The sequence below is a fragment of the Thermobia domestica genome, chromosome 11, assembly GCF_964235325.1.
Source record: "Thermobia domestica chromosome 11, izTheDome1.hap1.1, whole genome shotgun sequence".
Taxonomy (NCBI): domain Eukaryota; kingdom Metazoa; phylum Arthropoda; class Insecta; order Zygentoma; family Lepismatidae; genus Thermobia; species Thermobia domestica.
Window position 1 is genome coordinate 240,782,160 of NC_137464.1, and position 20,124 is coordinate 240,802,283.

Consider the following 20,124-nt stretch of genomic DNA (forward strand, 5'->3'; position numbering starts at 1 on the left):
TTATTTTTCATGAGGTATCACTATCACGACTCACTTATCTGCTTTCGATTTCCACCCATTTAGAAAATCGGCATTTATTTTCTCGTTTCTAAATGGCTGCAAAGGGAAAGCTACTAGGTGACTCGTGATAACCATATCTCATGCAAAATAATATTGCCTAGCGCGCTTTTGTTCCACATTTTGAATATCTTTTATCTATTTGAAGATATCACATAATTACTGTAACATTAGCGGCATTTTAATTTCGCAGTGATTAGGCCTCTTAAAACTCTACTCATGTTATATTTGGTAAAATTTGAATGTTATTTTTGAAAAAAAAAAAGTAATCTTCTGGAATCCATCGTAAAAGGCAACCAGAGTAACTAACTAAGCCAAAAATTAAACCAATAGCTAACATTTCTTTCCATATGTTTTAACTATTATGGAAACTTTCCACAAGTTCAGGAAAGAGAAAATATATAAGCTGAAATTAATATTTTAATTGTAAAAAGAAGTTATACACAATATGACCTTACCAGTAAGTGTGAATACAGAGAGTTCACTGGAGAATGTACTGATGAATCCTGCCAGCTGACAGAGATCACTTTTACGCCACGATGCGTCATGAATAGAATAAACACCTCTGTATCTAGCATCTACAAAAGCAATGATCAGCAAATACATTCCCATAAACATATCGCCAATCGCCAAGTTTGTTATGAGAAATGAATGTACCTAGAACAAAGAAATAATTTATTTTACAATAAAGAAACGAAGTGCAAGATTATCAATAGATGTAAATGGAAAGAAAAATAAGGAATTTAAGAATTGTTAATCACAAGGACGAATCAGAAAAACATAATAAAATAATTTAAATACTATTAATATGTTTGTTTACTCACTACATTTGAGACAATAATTTATTTTATGGTTTTGAATATCATAATTGAATAATTGTTTTGAGATTTCCTTGGTAATTACGTCTTATTGATTGTGATATCTAAGTATTGGTTCTTCTACCTTATATTTTTGGATCAAAAGATCCAATATATTTCAATCAAAAAAATTCTTGTACGCCCTATATCTGGAGAACTACGTACAGTGTAGTCAAACCAAAACTATCCCTTAACTCAGTATGATGTACTTATTCTGTAGAAAATATGAAAACTCGATTTAGGGGCCGTTCGAAAAATTTGTGGCCCCTGATCCAAAAACTAATGACTGGCCAAAATGGTAGGTTTTGATCATTCCTATAATTCTTATTACTCTAATTTTTGAAGTCTGTTAGCTCCACTTTTATTACACAAATGTCGAATATTTTATTAAAGGAATTGTGCCAAGTAAAATTTTCGTGTTTCGCTGCTATTGTATTTATCTGCTTTAACCTAACTGGATTTTCAGTTAGAAATATTAACACCTAAATATTGTTTCATATAATTTCCATTTAAATTAAAACGAAAAGAATATAAAGAGGATCAAACTGCTTAGTAATAAGATTATAAATCTATCACTTGCTTTAACGAATTATTTTTATACATACTGTATTTTATTTCTACTGAATGTTTATATATACTGTAAATGTTCTGCTAGGTAGAGCTAGGTTCATGAAATCAGAGTCAGGAATCAACTCCCTCTACTGATATGGTACAATAGTATTCACAGTGGTACTTCAATAATACAAGTGGTCTAATAGGCGTCCTGGCTGCGCGGCGCTGCCACGTGGTCATGTGATTTGTAGGAGGTGCTGGTGGTCTGTACTCTGCCTCTGGTAGTAATCGCACGTGGTATGTAGTACTCCGACATAAATTCATGTGGTGATGTTTACAAACAGGAGCATAGACATTGTTTGTACACAGAAGCACGTGGTACAAAGCAATATATACACACAGGGCTATTCTAAATCATTATTGGGATTTCAGAAGCTTCGCATGTACTTGGTAGAATAGGGCCTAGTAGATTTTGTTACATGCCTTCCAAAAGTTCTATAGGTGTATCCTTTGTGATTCTGCAATAATCAAGTTGGATTCAAACTGTCATGTCTATGTCGAGATTTAAGGTTTACTGACAGTTTTATTTCCTTTTGTTAACAGGTATAGCGTTCCAGGAGATATTTACTGGAAGCTTACTATCCGAACTGAACGAGGACAGTGCTAATTTCATACTAAAAATGAATCGAGACTCATTTCATTTCCACAGATATTAGTTTTTTAAACCAGCATTTAACTTAACAATGAATTAAGTGTGGGACCGAAGATGACCGGATACTACTCATCGGAACACCCCATTCCTTAGCTTTCCTTCTTATGGAGTTACGTGAAGACCCAGGTTTATATTTCCTGCTTTCCCATAAATATCCCTGACTGAAGGCACAATTGAGGATCGTTATTGAAACTACCATATTGGAGTGCTACAGATCGTTTGAAGCGAACTTAATTATCATATTCTCGTTCTTCTCAAGCTTTTGAATCTACATTTTTCATTTTTTCCCACGAATTACAGAAAGAAATGTTAATAGAATAAAGTTAAAATGATGAAGAAAGTAACATAATAATAATATTATACACCCAATGCCATGCTATATCCAATATGCTATGAGATCTCAGTCTGAATATATTTTCTACCTACCTGATTTGTATGTCTGTACATCATTCTCCACACAATGACTAATATATTTCCCACGGTAGCTATGATGCCTAAAACCCAAATGCAAACTCTTAACACAAGATTGGACATTAAATCTTCACAAGACGAGAATTCATCAGGTGGTGGTAAACATTCTGTTGCGTGATGTGCAAGACAGCAGAAACGAAACTCATCTGTTTTCCTATAAAATAATAAAAGATGATTGAAAGAAGAAAAGGAAAAGAAGATAAAAAGAAAAACTTTCTTCAGAAGGGTAAATAAGTAACCAGCGTTCAAAATTTACACCGTAAATACCCTACAAAAATATAAAATTCAAATAGTAAATTTATTTCACTGCTTAGACTAATAAATTGAGGATCACGATTTGAAGCTCAATAATGAAAGAATACTTCATACGTAAGCTAGAACATTAGGATTATTAATACTTACAACAGTTGGAGTGAAACGAGGGATCGGAACACGTTGCTCTCCACCATCTGGACTCGATTGTTAGATATATCTCTGAAATAAAAGGATAGATTTTTAAAATAAAAATAGTTGCAAATAAATTGATAATTACGTTTTGCACGTTAAATAAATTAAGGGAGCATATTGAAGTATTACAAATGGAATATTGACCTAATCAAAAATATTAACAAATACTCCAATATTAACTCATATTAATATTTCTTTGATCAGACTACTTGTAAATACAAATTTTAAAGATAGCGTCTGCACCTGAAAATACAAAACCTCTATTTTTAAGTAGTGAAAAAGAAGAAGTTAAAGCAGCCGCAGCAACATAACGCAGTCAGGGATCTCTTAGATAGTCCATAGAGACATTCCGAACTGGTATTATCCAATTCATGTAGTCAAATGTTCTAATAAATACACTGACGTAACGTATAGAAGCTCATATATGGATGTCCAGGTAAATGAAATGCAAGGCATATTTTGAAAGTGCAAAGTACAATTGCAATTGTAAAGTAAAATTACGATAATAACTCTCTCTCGTTCAATGGCTTATGGGAAAAATCACTAAATCTGGCTAGTTTACAGATGCAATATTGTAAAAAATCACTAAAAATCCCTAAGAAAATCAAGAAATTCTAAGCACTTAGAGAAAAAATTATCACTTTAAGTACAGTAATTACAGACAACACTGTAAAATGATGAGAAAAGTACAGAGTGATTCTTTTAAAACTCACGGATTTCATTTGGGTACAAAATTTTCTAACTGAGGTCCGATTTTCATGCGGTATGTGGCAAGTGATCAAGTAGGATGGGAAATTTATGGAACACTGTTTACTGGTTTAAATTCATCGGGGGTAATATCAGCCACGCCTCAAGAAAAACAGAAAATATTCGCCAGTGTACCTTGCAATTGGAATTAGGTTTTGGATTTTTGAAGCGAAACTGCATAATACAAATTAAGTGTTAGCGGTAACACTCAAAAACCCCATGTTGAATAGCTACAGCCGACTTCTTGCGACAAACAACAGAGAGATTTCTTGGGCGACCTAAGGAGTCGATAAATGACATTTTCCACAAAAGTTCCTACAGGGCCCGATGCTTCCCTGTCTCACTCAGAAGCGATCCTGTTTCTTCCAATTTATTCACTAGTGACCATAGGTATATTACGTTACTATCTGGGACAGAACGTGAGGCAAATTTGTTTCTAAATGACCTTCGCGAAGAACAACAGATTCAATTTACCAAAAACTTCTAACGATAAACTCATGTTGCTCCAAAGAGTACACTATTCTCACTGTGTCCTGATTATACTCACACAATAGCACAAAATTGTACAGCGCAATTCCCAATACAACGGCCCAGTTTCATATTTCTTATTCTTATTGACCTTGGCAAGGTTTTCATGTACGAAGAAAATTCAAATCTTCACACTGCACCGCACTTGATTCCAATTGTAAGGTACACTGGCGGCTATTTGCGTTTTTTCTTGAGCGTGGCCGATATTACCCTGAATGAATTTAAACCAGTAAACATGGTTCCATAAATCTCCCATCCTTTCCTGATCATTTGCCACAAACCGCATGAAAATCGGACTTCTGTTAGAAATTCTAGACGCAAATGAAATCCGTGAGTTTTAAAAAATCACCCTGTACCATATGCGTACTAGAAGAAGATTTGTGTTCATAAGTTAAATGTAATACGTTAGGTATTATGAAATAGTGTGATGTGGAATAATACAATGATATCCTCTCATGTATTAAAGGGTATGCAATTAGGGGAAGAAATGATATTATGAAGATGAGTAATTAAGCGATGAGATAATAAAAGAATACTGGAGAGTATCTGGCATTATATGAATTTGTGGATTACTTATAGAGATTCAACTATATCACTGAAATTAATTATTAAGGTTCAGATATACAATAGATGGTCTCTACTCAAGCCTACCAATCCTCTCAAAAATACATTTGGTACTTGATGATAAAACCAATCATTTATACATATATATTCCACGTATCTATCAATCAAGAACATACATAATTAACTATTTCAACGTATCTATTAAACGATAACATGATTGATTTACTATTGTAACGTATCTATAAGACGGAAACGTAATTGATATACTATTTTAATGTATCTGTCAGACAGTACCATAATTATTCTACTCTTAACATATCTAGTAGAGAGTAACATAATTGATTTACTATTTTAACATATATACAAGACAGTAACAGAATTCACCTATTTTGATATATATCTGACAACGACATATTATTTTAAAAATCTATCAGAAAGTAATGTAATTGATCTACTTTCTTTAACGCATTATCAGGCAGTAGCGTAATTGATCTGTTATTTTAACGTATCTATTAGACAGTAAAATAATTAACTAGTATTTTAACATATCAGACGATAATATAATTGATTTACCATTTTAATATATCTATCAGTCAGGAATATAATTAATCCACTATCTTACGTCGTCGTGTACAAATTTTAGAATAAATTGTTAAAATTCCATAAGAAAACATTTTTAAAGTTTTACGTGTATTTGTAGGTAAATTGTATCACTATCTGACAGACATGTTGAATGTGTAACATTTCTTCTGTAACATTTCTAGGAAAATGTTCTGTTATATTTCTATTAATAAAAATATTTCAGTTAATTTTTTTCTGCACATTAACTATCTCTACATGTAATATCCTATACTGACCATCTTCTAAAGAACCATCCTATAGTGAGCAATAAGACAATGTATTTCAAGTAAGGAAGACCAAGGATAGAATATCTAGATGCAGTTAAGAAGAAGAGGCCAGCTCTCCCAAGCGAGAGAAAAGTTTTAAAATTTCCATGTTGCCCACCAACCTGTGGTTGAGGTGAACAAGAAGATTTCAAGTAAATACTATTGTAAATTCTTATTAAATCCATGAACTAACTAAAACGTTTTTAGAAGTACCGTATTTACTAACATTGGAGTACTAATGGGCTAGATAAACAGAATTTGTACGACGCTGAAAACCACTAAATTTATGTCAGCTAAAATGGAAACTTCCTTAAGTACAGAGCCTTCCTGTATTTTCGAGGTTTGGAAATTTAGTTTTCACCTATAAGTACAAATATAATTTGTTCTATTCCTTTCAGGATTATGTACATAACAGACCGCAACAAAATAGTTCAATAACTCAATCACATCGTATTATAGAGACTAACTATGGTAATGCTGAAAATGTGTAACTTAAATAATTAGATGCAACAGTATTATCCAGTAATGTAGATTTTTGAATAAGTTTCCATAAAATATTCGTTATTTATCTTTAAAAAAATGTGATTGTCCTTAATTATTCATTTTTTAAAAAATTAAAAATTTAAATTGATTTTATACAGCAAACTTTTAAAGTAATACTTACAAGAATTTCAAAGTAGTAAGGCCATTGAAACAGGCGTCCACTAAAGATGTCAGCTCATTGTAAGAAAGGTTACTGAAAATAAGAATAATATACCATGTATCTAGATAAATATTTCGTAATGGTTTTCTTTCTATGTTACATATACTGTACATGTAAGAGATCATAAAGTATTCTGATGAATAAATCTGAAATATTACTGATCTAAATTGCATTATTGTTGTAAACTCCTCATGATTTCAGTTTCGTATCATGTATATCCTTTAAAATATTAGCTGATTACACAAAAATACAATAGAACGCATTAGTAATGTTTTAAAGTTTATTTAAGCTCAGATTAGTATACGTGCATGAAACCATATCGTTAGTATACATGTAAGCGTTTTCTCACATACGTTTTTTTCTTTATCGTAATTGAATTGAATTGAATTTTATTGCGTTCACTGACCATTTACATTAACTGCTTGCCATATGGTATAGAACATGTCAATAATGTGATTATACAAATATACGTATATTCATATTATATTAAAAATATAACTTACAATATTTCCTAGATGGTAGAAATACATGATAAAATATTGTGGTTTCTTCATACAGAAGATACACTTTTTTCTTCTGTAGAAAAATATAATATGGACAAAAATTATATTTAGGACACCGGAACCTAAGCAGTGATTTAGGAACAGAGTACGTACTACAATGCCACTGGCTTTGATCATTTTAATTTTAATAGAAACATTTCCAAATCATTTCCTACAATACGTTTGTTATTTACTTCTCTAATATTTAGTTTTTTCTAAAATAAGTTGATTTATTTTAAAAAAACAATTTATATTTTCTCTTTGAAATATCGAAGAAAATATAATGATACATTGATACATTAATGTTTATAATTTAATTTACAATTCTCATGCACCAAATATAATAATTATATACAGTACAATTATTATTTGAGTGATATAAGTATGTGTAGTGGTAGGTCAAATATCAGTCATAGGACACTACGGTACTTTTGGCGTTACGGATCTCTGATTTGATCCTAAGGTACGTTAGTTTGAGAGCAACTCATGTTCTTTGGTTTCGTAGGCATTTCCATGCTTCTTCCCACATTTTCATCCTACCAATTTTCACATAATTATTTTAATTAAACATTCATCACCCTTTATTCTAAAGGTCATAACCGTAGTATGTCAATCTACAGATTTGTTTCTCATTTTCTATTAGCTTAAAATAGAAATTGAAATATTGTAAGAAATAAATTATTTACATAATTAGGTTTTTAGCACTTTAAACATGAAGGAGCACACTTTACATCTATTCATGAAGATTATAATCCTTCTGGTGCATAAAAACAAAATTGTTTTATTTGGTTTTGTGATTGTTTCTTTTGCGACGAAATCAACATTGTACTACGTTTTGATTTAAACTAGATGGTGGATCATGTTTCTATGGTTCAATTTCAAGATATTTCTGAATCCTAATTCCCAAATTAGTATTATTTCACCAACATAAGCTAAGGACAATGACCTTCGTGTTTCGTTATGGATTGATCCGTGTCACTATCATGGCCGCTGTTGAGCGACTTATTAACCGTAGTACTTTATGAGTCCTAAAACTTTAAATACTAGTCCACATTATGTCTATTATTAGTAAGTTCCATCTTACTATGTTAGAATTTATTTTTCTTGATTCATGCCAAAATCAACATGCAAAATTACCCAACTAAAGAAACGCAAGAAACTGTAAACTAAAAAAAAAACAACTTTCATTGTAGGTACACTGCATCATGCAATCATAGCGCTCTCATTCACCAACATATGACCTTATCTATTTTAAATTCTAGACAACCCTTAGTTGTATCACTTTGTCAGTAACATTCTTTTATTCTTGAAACTTCGAAAGGCAGCCAGGCTGTTACTTGATATGAAACTACAATTATGAAATGAATAAATATTTTCGAGTTTGAGCGCTGTGCATAGATACAAACATAAATAGAGGCTTAAGATTTGAATTTGTACTAACCATAATGTCGTAATACTTACAGAGTAATAAGATTCCTCAATCCAATGAAAGCACCTTTCGAAATATTAGAGAGCTTTTGGTGACTTAAATCTCTGGAATTAGATAAAGAAGTTATATAGACCATGTATAAATCATATATAATATAAACCATGTATAATACAGATAAAGCAACACGAAAGATACTAATATAATTGATAGTAAACAATTTTAAGAGCAAATGTAGAAATCAATAAATTTTAATTTTTACAACGTTAATAACTTAAATATATTATTGCGATATGTGATTATAACATTATCAATATTGCAACTGTAACCATGAAAACTTCAACAATTCGAATTCATTTCGTCTGAATTATAAAAAAATAGTAATAGAAAATACTTTTAATCAATAGTCAAATAAAATTGTTTTTCAACAATACCCCTGTTTGCATGGAGATGAAAATTATTTTCTTATTGCACAACACTTTGAGTTTTGAGTTAAGATGGACGCCATACTACAAAGTTGCTGGGAGCTTTGCTCTCCTTTTTTTAAAAATTTTTTATCTTTAAACAATTTTTACTTAAGTTCATTTTCTATTTAATTACAAGCTTTAATGTGTTACAAATATTTTTTCTATGTTTGGCGCCACTTTTCTTCCTTCTACGCATTATATAAATTGAAAAGCAAGTGAACTGTTGGCCGGCTAATCGTCCATATGGGACGGGCCATTTTGTGATACACTTTTGTGATAATTTTTATTTTAAAGCAATAATCAGTGATATAGTAGACCTTGGCTTGATTAAGCTGCAACTTTAAAACTTTATTCCTCGAAGGAGGATCAAGACAAGACAAGACAACACTTATAGTTAATATTTCTAAAGTCCTCAACGCATAATAAACATAGCAGTGTTGCCAATTCGGGAGAAAGTCGCTAAATCTGGGGGATTCGACCTCCACAATAGCGACAAAAATATTTTTTCTGATTGGCGCCTTTTTTTTTGATTTTAAATGACAATTTAGCTACTTACTTATAAATTTAGGGACTTTTTGCTGCAAACAACCTGTTCGTACGTAGAGAAACATTATTAGTACAGAACAGTTTTTGTGTTATTTTCTTTCTTTTTGTTTGTTTCAATTAGCGCAAGTAATGAAGAGTTGAGTTGATTTTGAGTTTAACGTCCCTTTTCAGCAGCGAGGTTATATGAGACGTGGATCTACTGATTACGTGGGATCCGAACCACATGAACTCCCAATTGCAAGTAATGAAGAGTTTGGGAATACAGCGTACCCACTTCCCACAATCCTGCATTCTTACCTGTTTCCCTTGCCCTCTAACGGAGAACAATTACAAACTTGATGTCCTTTAGTCGCAGAGCTTCCGTTCAGAGACACAAGTAATACAGCATTACCGATAGCAACGAGATTAGCTATAGATGCGTGAATAAAAGTGAAGTGAATGTTTGTAATAGTGTCCTTTGGGATCTTTCAATTATTCTTTACTTTTTTTTTTATGCATAACGTAAGTACTGTAGTGTTAATGTTTTCGAAACTGACTCCAAAATGTGAAAAAAGTCCCCGAAACAATGTGAAATGATCTCTGAATTCAAGGATTGGTTGCGCCCTGTTGACGAAGATGTGAGTAAAATATATTGTTTATTTTACATCTACAACTTTAAAACAATTATTATAGACTTCGGATTTCACGAATAACTTTTTTAAAGCGACTTTTCACCCAAATTGGAGTCATTTCACTTCTCGTTTAGCTCATTTTTGTGTCATCATTTTGGCAACACTGAAACGAAGAGACAATAGCTTTTGAAATTTACTTACAAAGCTGTAAGTGAGGACAGTCCGTAAAACGCCATTGGTTCAAGTGTTTTGATGTTATTGCCTTGCAGATGCCTGAAATATATATATATGAGAAAGCATATAATATTGCTTATAACATTACCATATTATTTCAAATTAACAATACATCTGTTTGTCCATCATCTTTAGACATGTTTCCAATTTCTTATTACGGATTCTAGCTGAACAAATTTAGTTATTTTATTTTAACAAATATCTGTTACTTCCTGGCCTTATTTTGTAAAGATAACATAAATTTATTTTTAACCTAATTCAGCAAAATTAAACTTATATATATTTATTATCTAACGTTTGAAACAAGATTCTTAAGGAATAATAATTCTATTACATTTTAACATAAAACATACTTACAATCCAGTAACACTAAATAGTCCTTCGAATGTTCTATTTTGAATAGTATTAATTTTGTTGTCTTGGAGATCCAAAATTCTAAGCCTCCACAGTTGACGAAATATTAATGGTGGAATTTTGGTTATGCTGTTGTTTTTCAATTCTCTAGGGAAAAAATTAAGAAAGTTTAGTTACATAAGATATGATTTACTACAAAGGTCGGAAAGTATGATATGATCAAGAAACTACACATTGTTTCCCTGGAAAGTTATTTTCAAATAAATAAATAAATAAATAAAAATAAAAAATAAAATAAAATAAAAAATAAAGGATCTTTATATTAAGAATTCAAACTGGAGAGTGCAACTATAATCAGTAATGTCTAAGAGTTTCATAGGGATTCTAACCTCCCTATTTCCTTTGATATGGCTTAATATATGTTACTTTTAGTTTGGTTCGGACATTATTGATAGTACTTCACCTTTATGTCTGCAGAATTTCTAGATTCCTTCACAAACTGGTTCGTTTCCATTGTTTATAAGTTAGTACTTTGCAACTTTCTAGTGCAAATGGAAATGAAAATGAAAAAATCAAATTATTAATTAGTTATATAAAGTAGTCAACGAATTTCAATATTTTTAACCTACAAATTATTTAAAACCTAAAAGTAAATCATAATAAATGTAAATAAAGTAATTAGTCATATTTTTCTGATAATATGGAAAATAAAGTAAAGAAATGGAAATAAATTAATTCCCGGGAATTTATATGCCAGGGAAAAACCCGGGAATATTTCCATTTTTATTTTCCTTTCCACCGGGAATATTCTCACTGCCCATCACTAATCCCAACATCAGGCACTGTAACTTTTCCGAGTTTACTAAATACCACTTTAACGTACCTGAGCATCACAAGATGTGAGTTATGCTTTTTTGTAATTGGGAAGATCATTTGCAATAACCTCATATTTTCCTAGCATTGGTATTATATATAGACATTAACATAATTATTTTATTACAAAGACTACTGCACTTATAAGATAGTTTACGACGACCACTAAATTACCTGAATATATTAGCAAGTATTAATTAATGTATTAATGAAATCACTAATACTTACAGGTATATAAGTCTATCCAAGTCTGAAAAAGTATCTTCGTTTAGGGTGCTATTAAGATAATTTCCAGCTAAATAGCTAATGAAAGAAAGAAATATACATGTACATTAGTTACAACTTTCTTTATGTTTAAATAAAAATTATTAATAGTTGATAAAGGAACTAATTCTTTTTACTTCTAATTAAAAAGATAATTGATAAATCAGAATTACTGAAGAAAAGTTATGGCACAAGAAAAATTAATATTCTTTTCAGTTCTAAGGATTTTATTACTATTTATTTCATTATGTAAGCAAATGTTCACAACTGTCCCTAGATGTTCTTTTCCAAGCTTCCGAATTGTACCGTACCATCAACTTAATTATAATCCAAATATTTTTCAAACTATTATTTCTATTACAATCGCTCCCGCAGTCAAACTTCGCATTTTGATTTCGTTTGTATAATCTATAAATTTTAAATAAGCACTTAATGTCTAAAATCATTTGGAGTCTAGAGTGCGATATACTACAATAATGATTTGCTTAAATGTTTTGCTTGTGAATTCTGTTGCTGTAATTCAAAGTATCCATCAATGCTTTGTGCGATATACTACAATAATGATTTGCTTAAATGTTTTGCTTGTGAATTCTGTTGCTGTAATTCAAAGTATCCATCAATGCTTTGTGCGATATACTACAATAATGATTTGCTTAAATGTTTTGCTTGTGAATTCTGTTGCTGTAATTCAAAGTATCCATCAATGCTTTGTGCGATATACTACAATAATGATTTGCTTAAATGTTTTGCTTGTGAATTCTGTTGCTGTAATTTAAAGTATCCATCAATGCTTTGTGCAATATACTACAATAATGATTTGCTTAATTGTTTTGCTTGTGAATTCTATTGCTGTAATTCAAAGTATCTATCAATGCTTTGTGTGATATACTACAATAATGATTTGCTTAATTGTTTTGCTTGTTAATTCTATTGCTGTAATTCAAAGTATCCATCAATGCTTTGTGCGATATACTACAATAATGATTTGCTTAAATGTTTTGCTTGTGAATTCTGTTGCTGTAATTCAAAGTATCCATCAATGCTTTGTGCGATATACTACAATAATGATTTGCTTAAATGTTTTGCTTGTGAATTCTGTTGCTGTAATTCAAAGTATCCATCAATGCTTTGTGCGATATACTACAATAATGATTTGCTTAAATGTTTTGCTTGTAAATTCTGTTGCTGTAATTCAAAGTATCCATCAATGCTTTGTGCGATATACTACAATAATGATTTGCTTAAATGTTTTGCTTGTGAATTCTGTTGCTGTAATTCAAAGTATCCATCAATGCTTTGTGCAATATACTACAATAATGATTTGCTTAATTGTTTTGCTTGTGAATTCTATTGCTGTAATTCAAAGTATCTATCAATGCTTTGTGTGATATACTACAATAATGATTTGCTTAATTGTTTCGCTTGTTAATTTTGTTGCAGTAATTCAAAGTATCTATCAATGCTTAGTGCGATATACTACAATAATAGTTTGGTTAATTGTTTTGCTTGTTAATTCTGTTGTTGTAATTCAAAGTATCTATCAATACTTTATATTTTTTCAGTTACTTTGGAGCGTGAGCTTCTTTTATTAATAAAGAGATACTCCCCACACTCCATTGTATTACTACATATTTAGATACAAAATTATAACCAGAAAGATATATTTGTTCGTTTAACTGAAGCGAATGTTCTGATGGACATAATATATTTATGTCATACATCTCTACCAATTTGTTTATTTCGAACTGACTATATACGTATTTTGATGGGCTGCCAATAATTTGTCTTAGTGTGCATATATATGTTCCTATAATAATTATAAAGAGAGAGTTATTCATTAGAAATGAAATTACGATAGCCTTCCATGCTGGTGTAGTAGTTAGCGCGTGTGCCTTTGTTGCACATGGTCTTGCGTTCGATTCCCGGTGGGAGAGCACAAAAAAGTTTTTACAATCATTCATATTCATTAATTACCCTCTCCTTTAGCTTAATGGGCATAAGCGTAAGACGTTAAACTAAAAACATAATGAAATGACAGTTTGCTAGTAAATATAAGATAATTTTGAAACGTACAATACTGTACCAGACGAGTAAAAATGATGTTCCCGATTTCGTTAATATATTATTCGGACAGTAATGAACGTTTCTTGCCAATATAATTGTTTTCCTTGAATATAATCTTTAAAAAGTTTTTGTCTTTCTGTTGCAGAGGCGTAGTTATGTAGACGCCCACCAGGAGGAAGTTTAGTTGAAGCAGTATGGCTTCTACAGCCCAGTAGAAAGCATTCTGTGTACATGAGATGGCAACCAAGATTCTCAGATTTCACCCCTTGCGATTTCTTTTTCTGGGATTTAATCAAAGATCGTATATTTGTGCCGCCACTTGCTACAACTGTGGTTGAATTGCGTGAGAGCATCATTACAGCTGTGGCCGATATTGAGCCTGACATGCAAGGAATAGTCTAGCAGGAACTTGATTATAGATTACATGTTATAGATTACTTGTGTGTTGTGTAACTCGAGGATCGCATATTCACACTTATAATATGCTAGAGAAAAGATTATTAAGTTGATCAATCAGTGTGTGTAATTTGTTTCCATATATGTTATTAAAATCAAATAATAATAATAATAATAATAATAATAATAATAATAATAATAATAATAATAATAATAATAATAATAATAATAAACTAATAATAATAATCAATATTTTAAAATTAATTATTTAGCTCGTGACTAACATAAAATCTGCTGATAATTACATGCATGGTTGTAAAGAAATAGAAAAATAAAATTAATAGATAATTGTACTCCTTCTGCTATTGTGCACTTAGTCAGTCTTCATTCTAGTATATACTATTTATCTCGCACAGTATAGCAAAATATACAGTATATGCATAGGGGGAATGCTACGATATGTAACAAATTGAGCGGCTAGGGAAAACATAACGGTATGTCACGTTTTCTAATTTCCGATTGAACTGGGAAAAACTTCCAATATTCCTATATAATTCAATGCAATAACATATAGTAAACAAGCTTTCCCTGCCATCTACGGTCATATTTCTGAAATTAAACTACCTACATAGTGTTCTGTGGTTTGATCCCAGCTCATGCTATCTAATGACTCAATTTCACAGGGTGTGGTGCTTACCATTATGCTCGCTTGAGCTACTTTATTATTTATAATGATATTGTGCCTAATTCTAAAGAAATAAATATTATTAGAAACTTTATCAGAATTTTGTATATAACAAGAAACGTTAGACAAAAACCAAGAATAGGAAAATATAATTATCATTGCCAAGATTTACAAGCTATAATGATCCAGTTTTATCTTTGAGCGATAATAAATTTCCATTGTAAATAATTTTATTATCTAATATTACAGGTAAGATAAAGCTCAATTTAGAGTACATATTAAAGAAAATAATTTCTATAATTATTAAATAACAATTACTATTGCCGCAGAGAAGAATTTTACAAAATGCAAACTTTAAACACACACTCAATATGAACAATAATATTTATAATTATTAATGTAGATGGTTATAAAATTAAGTGTTTTAGGGAAATGACACAGATATTTCTAATATTATTTTTGTTATATGTAAAAGTTTTCGCGTTTTTGTCTGATATATACTTTAATTTCTGAAGTCTAGAAACCAATAAAAGATATTCGAAAAAAAGGATGAAAACTTCGGGAACATTTGAAGAAGATAAATATTGTTACAATGATAATAAACAGATAATCATAATCGATAATTCCTGTTCTGTACAGTTCGAGAAATGGAACTTAGATCATAATACAGACTAAAAATATAACTGTAATTCTAAAGATTTCCGTCCATTTAATCACATGAAAACTTTCAAATTAAAAAAAACAACATTTAATCTCTTATCTAGCCTGATGTCCATAAGAGTAACAACACAAATCATAACTGAAAAACAAAATTGTATGAATATATTAACATTAATGAAAGAATCTTTAGAGAGACCATTGGCAGAATATCAACTATTAGCCACACGGAGATATTTTTTTTAGATTTACTACCTAAATAAATTTGCATATTATACTATTCAGAAAATAATACTTACAAACGAGTAATTTCTGGTTCTATATTATGTGGTAGAGCATGGAGACCAAGATTCGTGCATGTGATGTTAATATCTCGACATTCACAACGACTTTCATTGGAACATATAAAAGCTGGAATTACAAAACAAAACAAAAAAGGTGAACATCTTATATTGGAACATGTAAAAGGTGAATTAGAGAACAAGATTAAAAATGGTGAAAGACTTATATTGAAACATATAAAAGCTGGAATTGTAAAACAGAATAAAAAAAATAGTGAACGACTTATATAAGAACATATAAGAGTTGGAATTATAAAACCAAATAAAAAATAGTGAATTATTTGTATTGGAACATATAAAAACTGGAATTACAAAGCAAAATCAGAAATAGTGAACTACTTATATTGGAACATATAAAAGCTGGAATTATAAAACAAAACAAAAAATAGTGAACAACTTATATTGTAATATATAAAAGCTGGATTATAAAACAAATCAAGAAAATGTGAACGACTTATGTTATAATATATAAAAGCTGAAATTGTAAAACAAAACAAAAACAGTGAACGACTATTATTGTAACATGTAAAAGTTGGAATTATAAAACGAAGCAAAGAAATAGTGAACGACTTAATCTTATATTGAAATATATAAAAGCTGGTTGCATATATTATGTAAAACGAAATAAAAAAAATGGTCATTATTTTGAAAAATTCGAAACCAATATGGAACCAATGCTGACATAAATGCGTAAAGCAAACACATTTATTAAACGCCGAATATTCATTGCCATATAACATATTTTGAAAGATATTTTGTTCATCTGTTACATATGTAAAGAAAGTGAAGTAGTTAAAGTAACTCAATAAATTAGAATAACATAAGTATTTTAAATTTGAAATTGACAATAATCCTTACAATGAGATTGTTGTAAAATTAAACAAAACAAATTCATGTGTTATAATTAAATTAAGACACAAAGTTTGTAGCTCACCTCTGACAAAGTTGAAAAACCAGTGAAACAAGTACATAATTTTTATTAAATATATCTAACGTGTAATCTAAAAATATTTTATCTCAAAATATAAACAAGTGTAGTGGGAAATACTTGAATGAGTTTATGTATTTTATCAGTAAAATTGAACGAGATTCTCCTATTTACTTTGGAGACCAAACAACGTGATAATTTCAACTTATAAAATATTTCTAGAATTGGAGCATTTGATATCACGTAGAATATTTATACAAGTATTCCCGAATTTTCAAAAATATATCCGCATTTGCTAACTTCCTTTATGAAGCACTGACTATTTTTGCTACTTTTAGGTTCTTGTTTACTTCATTTTAAATTATTTTCTGGTGAGCAGAAAACAAATTAAACAACTGTTTGGAAATATTGTTGGTTAAATGTACTTTTTTTCGAAAGCAATGGGGAAAAAAAGGTGCGAATATTGCATACTATTTACGCATATACAAAGCTGTCCTGAAATTCATTGTAAAAAATTCACTAATCTTAATGTATATTTATATGTACTGTGGAGTTACAATCTTAGAGTGTAAATGTTTGCTAAAATTTTTATCAGCCTGTAGAGCGAATATTCGGGTAATGAATATGTTTGTTCAATTTGACTGTAAGAGGATTTAATCTACACTATTATATAAAAGAGTAGAAATGACTGACTGACCAACACCCAGGCTATACTACAGTATAGATAAAAACGTGAAATATGGAGAGATTACCCCTTTCATCACGGACGCAAAAGATAAGATTTTTGAAAAATGTATTCTAAATAGGTACAAAAAGCAGGGCCATAGCTTGTAGGGAGCAGGGGCAACTTTTCCTTTATTTAAATTCTCTGCCACTTAAAGGGGGCCTACTTCAAGACAAAACTTTCTTGCTGTGTATGATAACGATACGAACATGAATGTGATACGGGCTCAACTAAGTAAAAGGTTTACTATTAGGGCCCCAAATATTTCTTAAGGTTTTAAGTTGTGTCAAATATTGACCCCTCAATTTAACTTGTGAAGCATGACACGGGCTCACCATACTTTTTCCAAAAGAACTCAAAATATAATTTACGGCGCTGTTGCTGCCCCACCCCATCATCTGAAAAAATATATTTCTTAAGATGAAGCATAACTGTAATCTGGGATCTACTTCAGTAACGCCAACCCTGTTTCTAGAAATAGTACAAATGTTTATTAAGGTTTTAAATTCTAGGATGGGGGTAGGAGAAATTGATCCTTTTCGCCTAGGAAAAGTTTCAAGTTGCAACACTTGGCAAAATGGAGTAGATGTAATTTTCTTTTCAAGAATTCAGTGTCTCACGAATGCCTGAAGTTAGAGAAGAGAAATTCGGCGTATAAGCTCTTCATTAACAGTAAAAAATACGTCTTTTAGCATTCCCAAAAATTCCACACCTAAAGGGAGAAAAAGTTAACATTTCTATAATGCACAAGTCCCTAATTTTTAAATTTCAAATGTGATAATTCTCTTAAGTTAGAGGTGTAAAATTTGGTATACAAACTATTAAAAATAAGAGAATGCACAAGGAAAGGGGAATTTCTATCAAATCAAATTTCTCTGTACTTATTTAGCAAGTGTCCAATGTAGGAATTTGCTTAAGTTTGGGGTATGAAATTTAGTACACAATGTTCTCATTAAAAATGAACGAACATGTGATTCAGAATTTTTGAAAATTCCGAATCTGAAGGGGAAAAGAGAGCAATTTCTATAATATTCAAATTTCCTGTTTGGCGATATTTATAACCCTATTCTTCTCGTGCAAATAATTGACATTTCTACAAGTTATATATATACATATCACAACAATCACCATCTTGATTTTTAATGCGCTTTATCTTTCTTTAATCCTCTCTTTCTTTATTAATCCAGGTCGATTCTTTAAGTTCTAATAATGCTCTGTATATAGTATCTTTCACTTTTTAAATGAAAATATGTGTCGAATTACACGGAAATTATGTTGTATTTTAATCATATCTTATGGATTAGTCTTTTATATTATTATATTGTATTTATCGACGTTACTTGTGAGGAAAGTTATCTTTCTTTTGTATCAACTATTACGTTATTTGATTTTTAAAACACTTTTCTAGTATAGAACAAAATTAATATAAATTCTGTTATTATATATGGAAAAATTCAATTGGAATATAGAAATTTCATGATGTGAATAACTTTCTTTAACAAATTAATCTAGTAAATCAAGGTATGACTGTGCTAGAGTTAATATCTTGTTTAACACTAATAAATACTATTAACATTACATTATATTAAGTATCATTTACCTATTATGATGGTATGTAATTTAGAAAATTAATCTTTGTATAATGAAACTTAATAGAATTTCGTGATTTTTCAATTTATCAATTGACCAATAGCTCAGGCCGATAAATAGTTTCTAAGGTAAAAAGTACTTCCCTTCACTTACTACAAAGAGTCTTGAAATACGAATTGTACATGAAGCCATGTTCTGCAGTTAACAAAGAGATACAATGAATAATTGGTCATGCAATTCCACGCCTCGAATATACATTTTTCTCAAGAGAAGACACAGTTTGCGTAATTAATAAATTTGATGTTTTCTGGCTTGTGTATAGCCCGCTCCCTTCAGTTCTTTGTCTCCTGAACTGGAAGAGTCACTACTACTACTACTACTACTACTACTACTACTACTACTACTACTACTACTACTACTACTACTACTACTACTACTACCGGTACTACTACTACTACTCCTACTACAGCTACTACTACTACTACTTATATCGAAAACAGAACCCAAGCAACCTTTGCGGGGCTTCTAACCCGTTCCCACTACCACTACTACTATTACTGCTACTACTACTACTACTACTACTACTACTACTACTACTGCTACTACTACTACTTATACTAAAGCTTCCTTACCACAAGATATACATCTTAAATCTTTATTCCGATACATTATGAACTAATATGAATCGTTAGAATCACTATGATTCGTTAAAAATCACTGAGGGGAGCGGGCTATACTCAACCCTGTTTTCTTTTTACAATTTATGTATGTTATTCAGATTAGATATGTCTATTTCAAACACCATGATACCAATATTTCATATGAGATACCATCATGCTAATTAAATAATAAAAGAGGTAAGAGAGATATACATTCAAGGTGTAACACACATGTAAT

At 30.4% G+C, this 20,124-nt stretch overlaps 1 protein-coding gene across 1 annotated transcript in view; it reads right to left on the reverse strand.

Annotated features, from left to right (window-relative positions):
- Positions 1-20,124, reverse strand: part of LOC145665513 (G-protein coupled receptor GRL101-like) — a 455,441-nt gene that overhangs the window by 37,537 nt on the left and 397,780 nt on the right. Inside the window, exons 13-21 of the mRNA XM_081732819.1 lie at positions 15,944-16,055; positions 11,807-11,881; positions 10,709-10,852; positions 10,319-10,390; positions 8,529-8,600; positions 6,487-6,558; positions 3,052-3,123; positions 2,605-2,803; positions 516-714 (exon numbers count right to left, since the gene is read on the reverse strand). Of these exons, the coding sequence (XP_081588945.1) occupies positions 516-714; positions 2,605-2,803; positions 3,052-3,123; positions 6,487-6,558; positions 8,529-8,600; positions 10,319-10,390; positions 10,709-10,852; positions 11,807-11,881; positions 15,944-16,055 (1,017 nt within the window). The remainder of the gene's footprint in view (positions 1-515; positions 715-2,604; positions 2,804-3,051; positions 3,124-6,486; positions 6,559-8,528; positions 8,601-10,318; positions 10,391-10,708; positions 10,853-11,806; positions 11,882-15,943; positions 16,056-20,124) is intronic.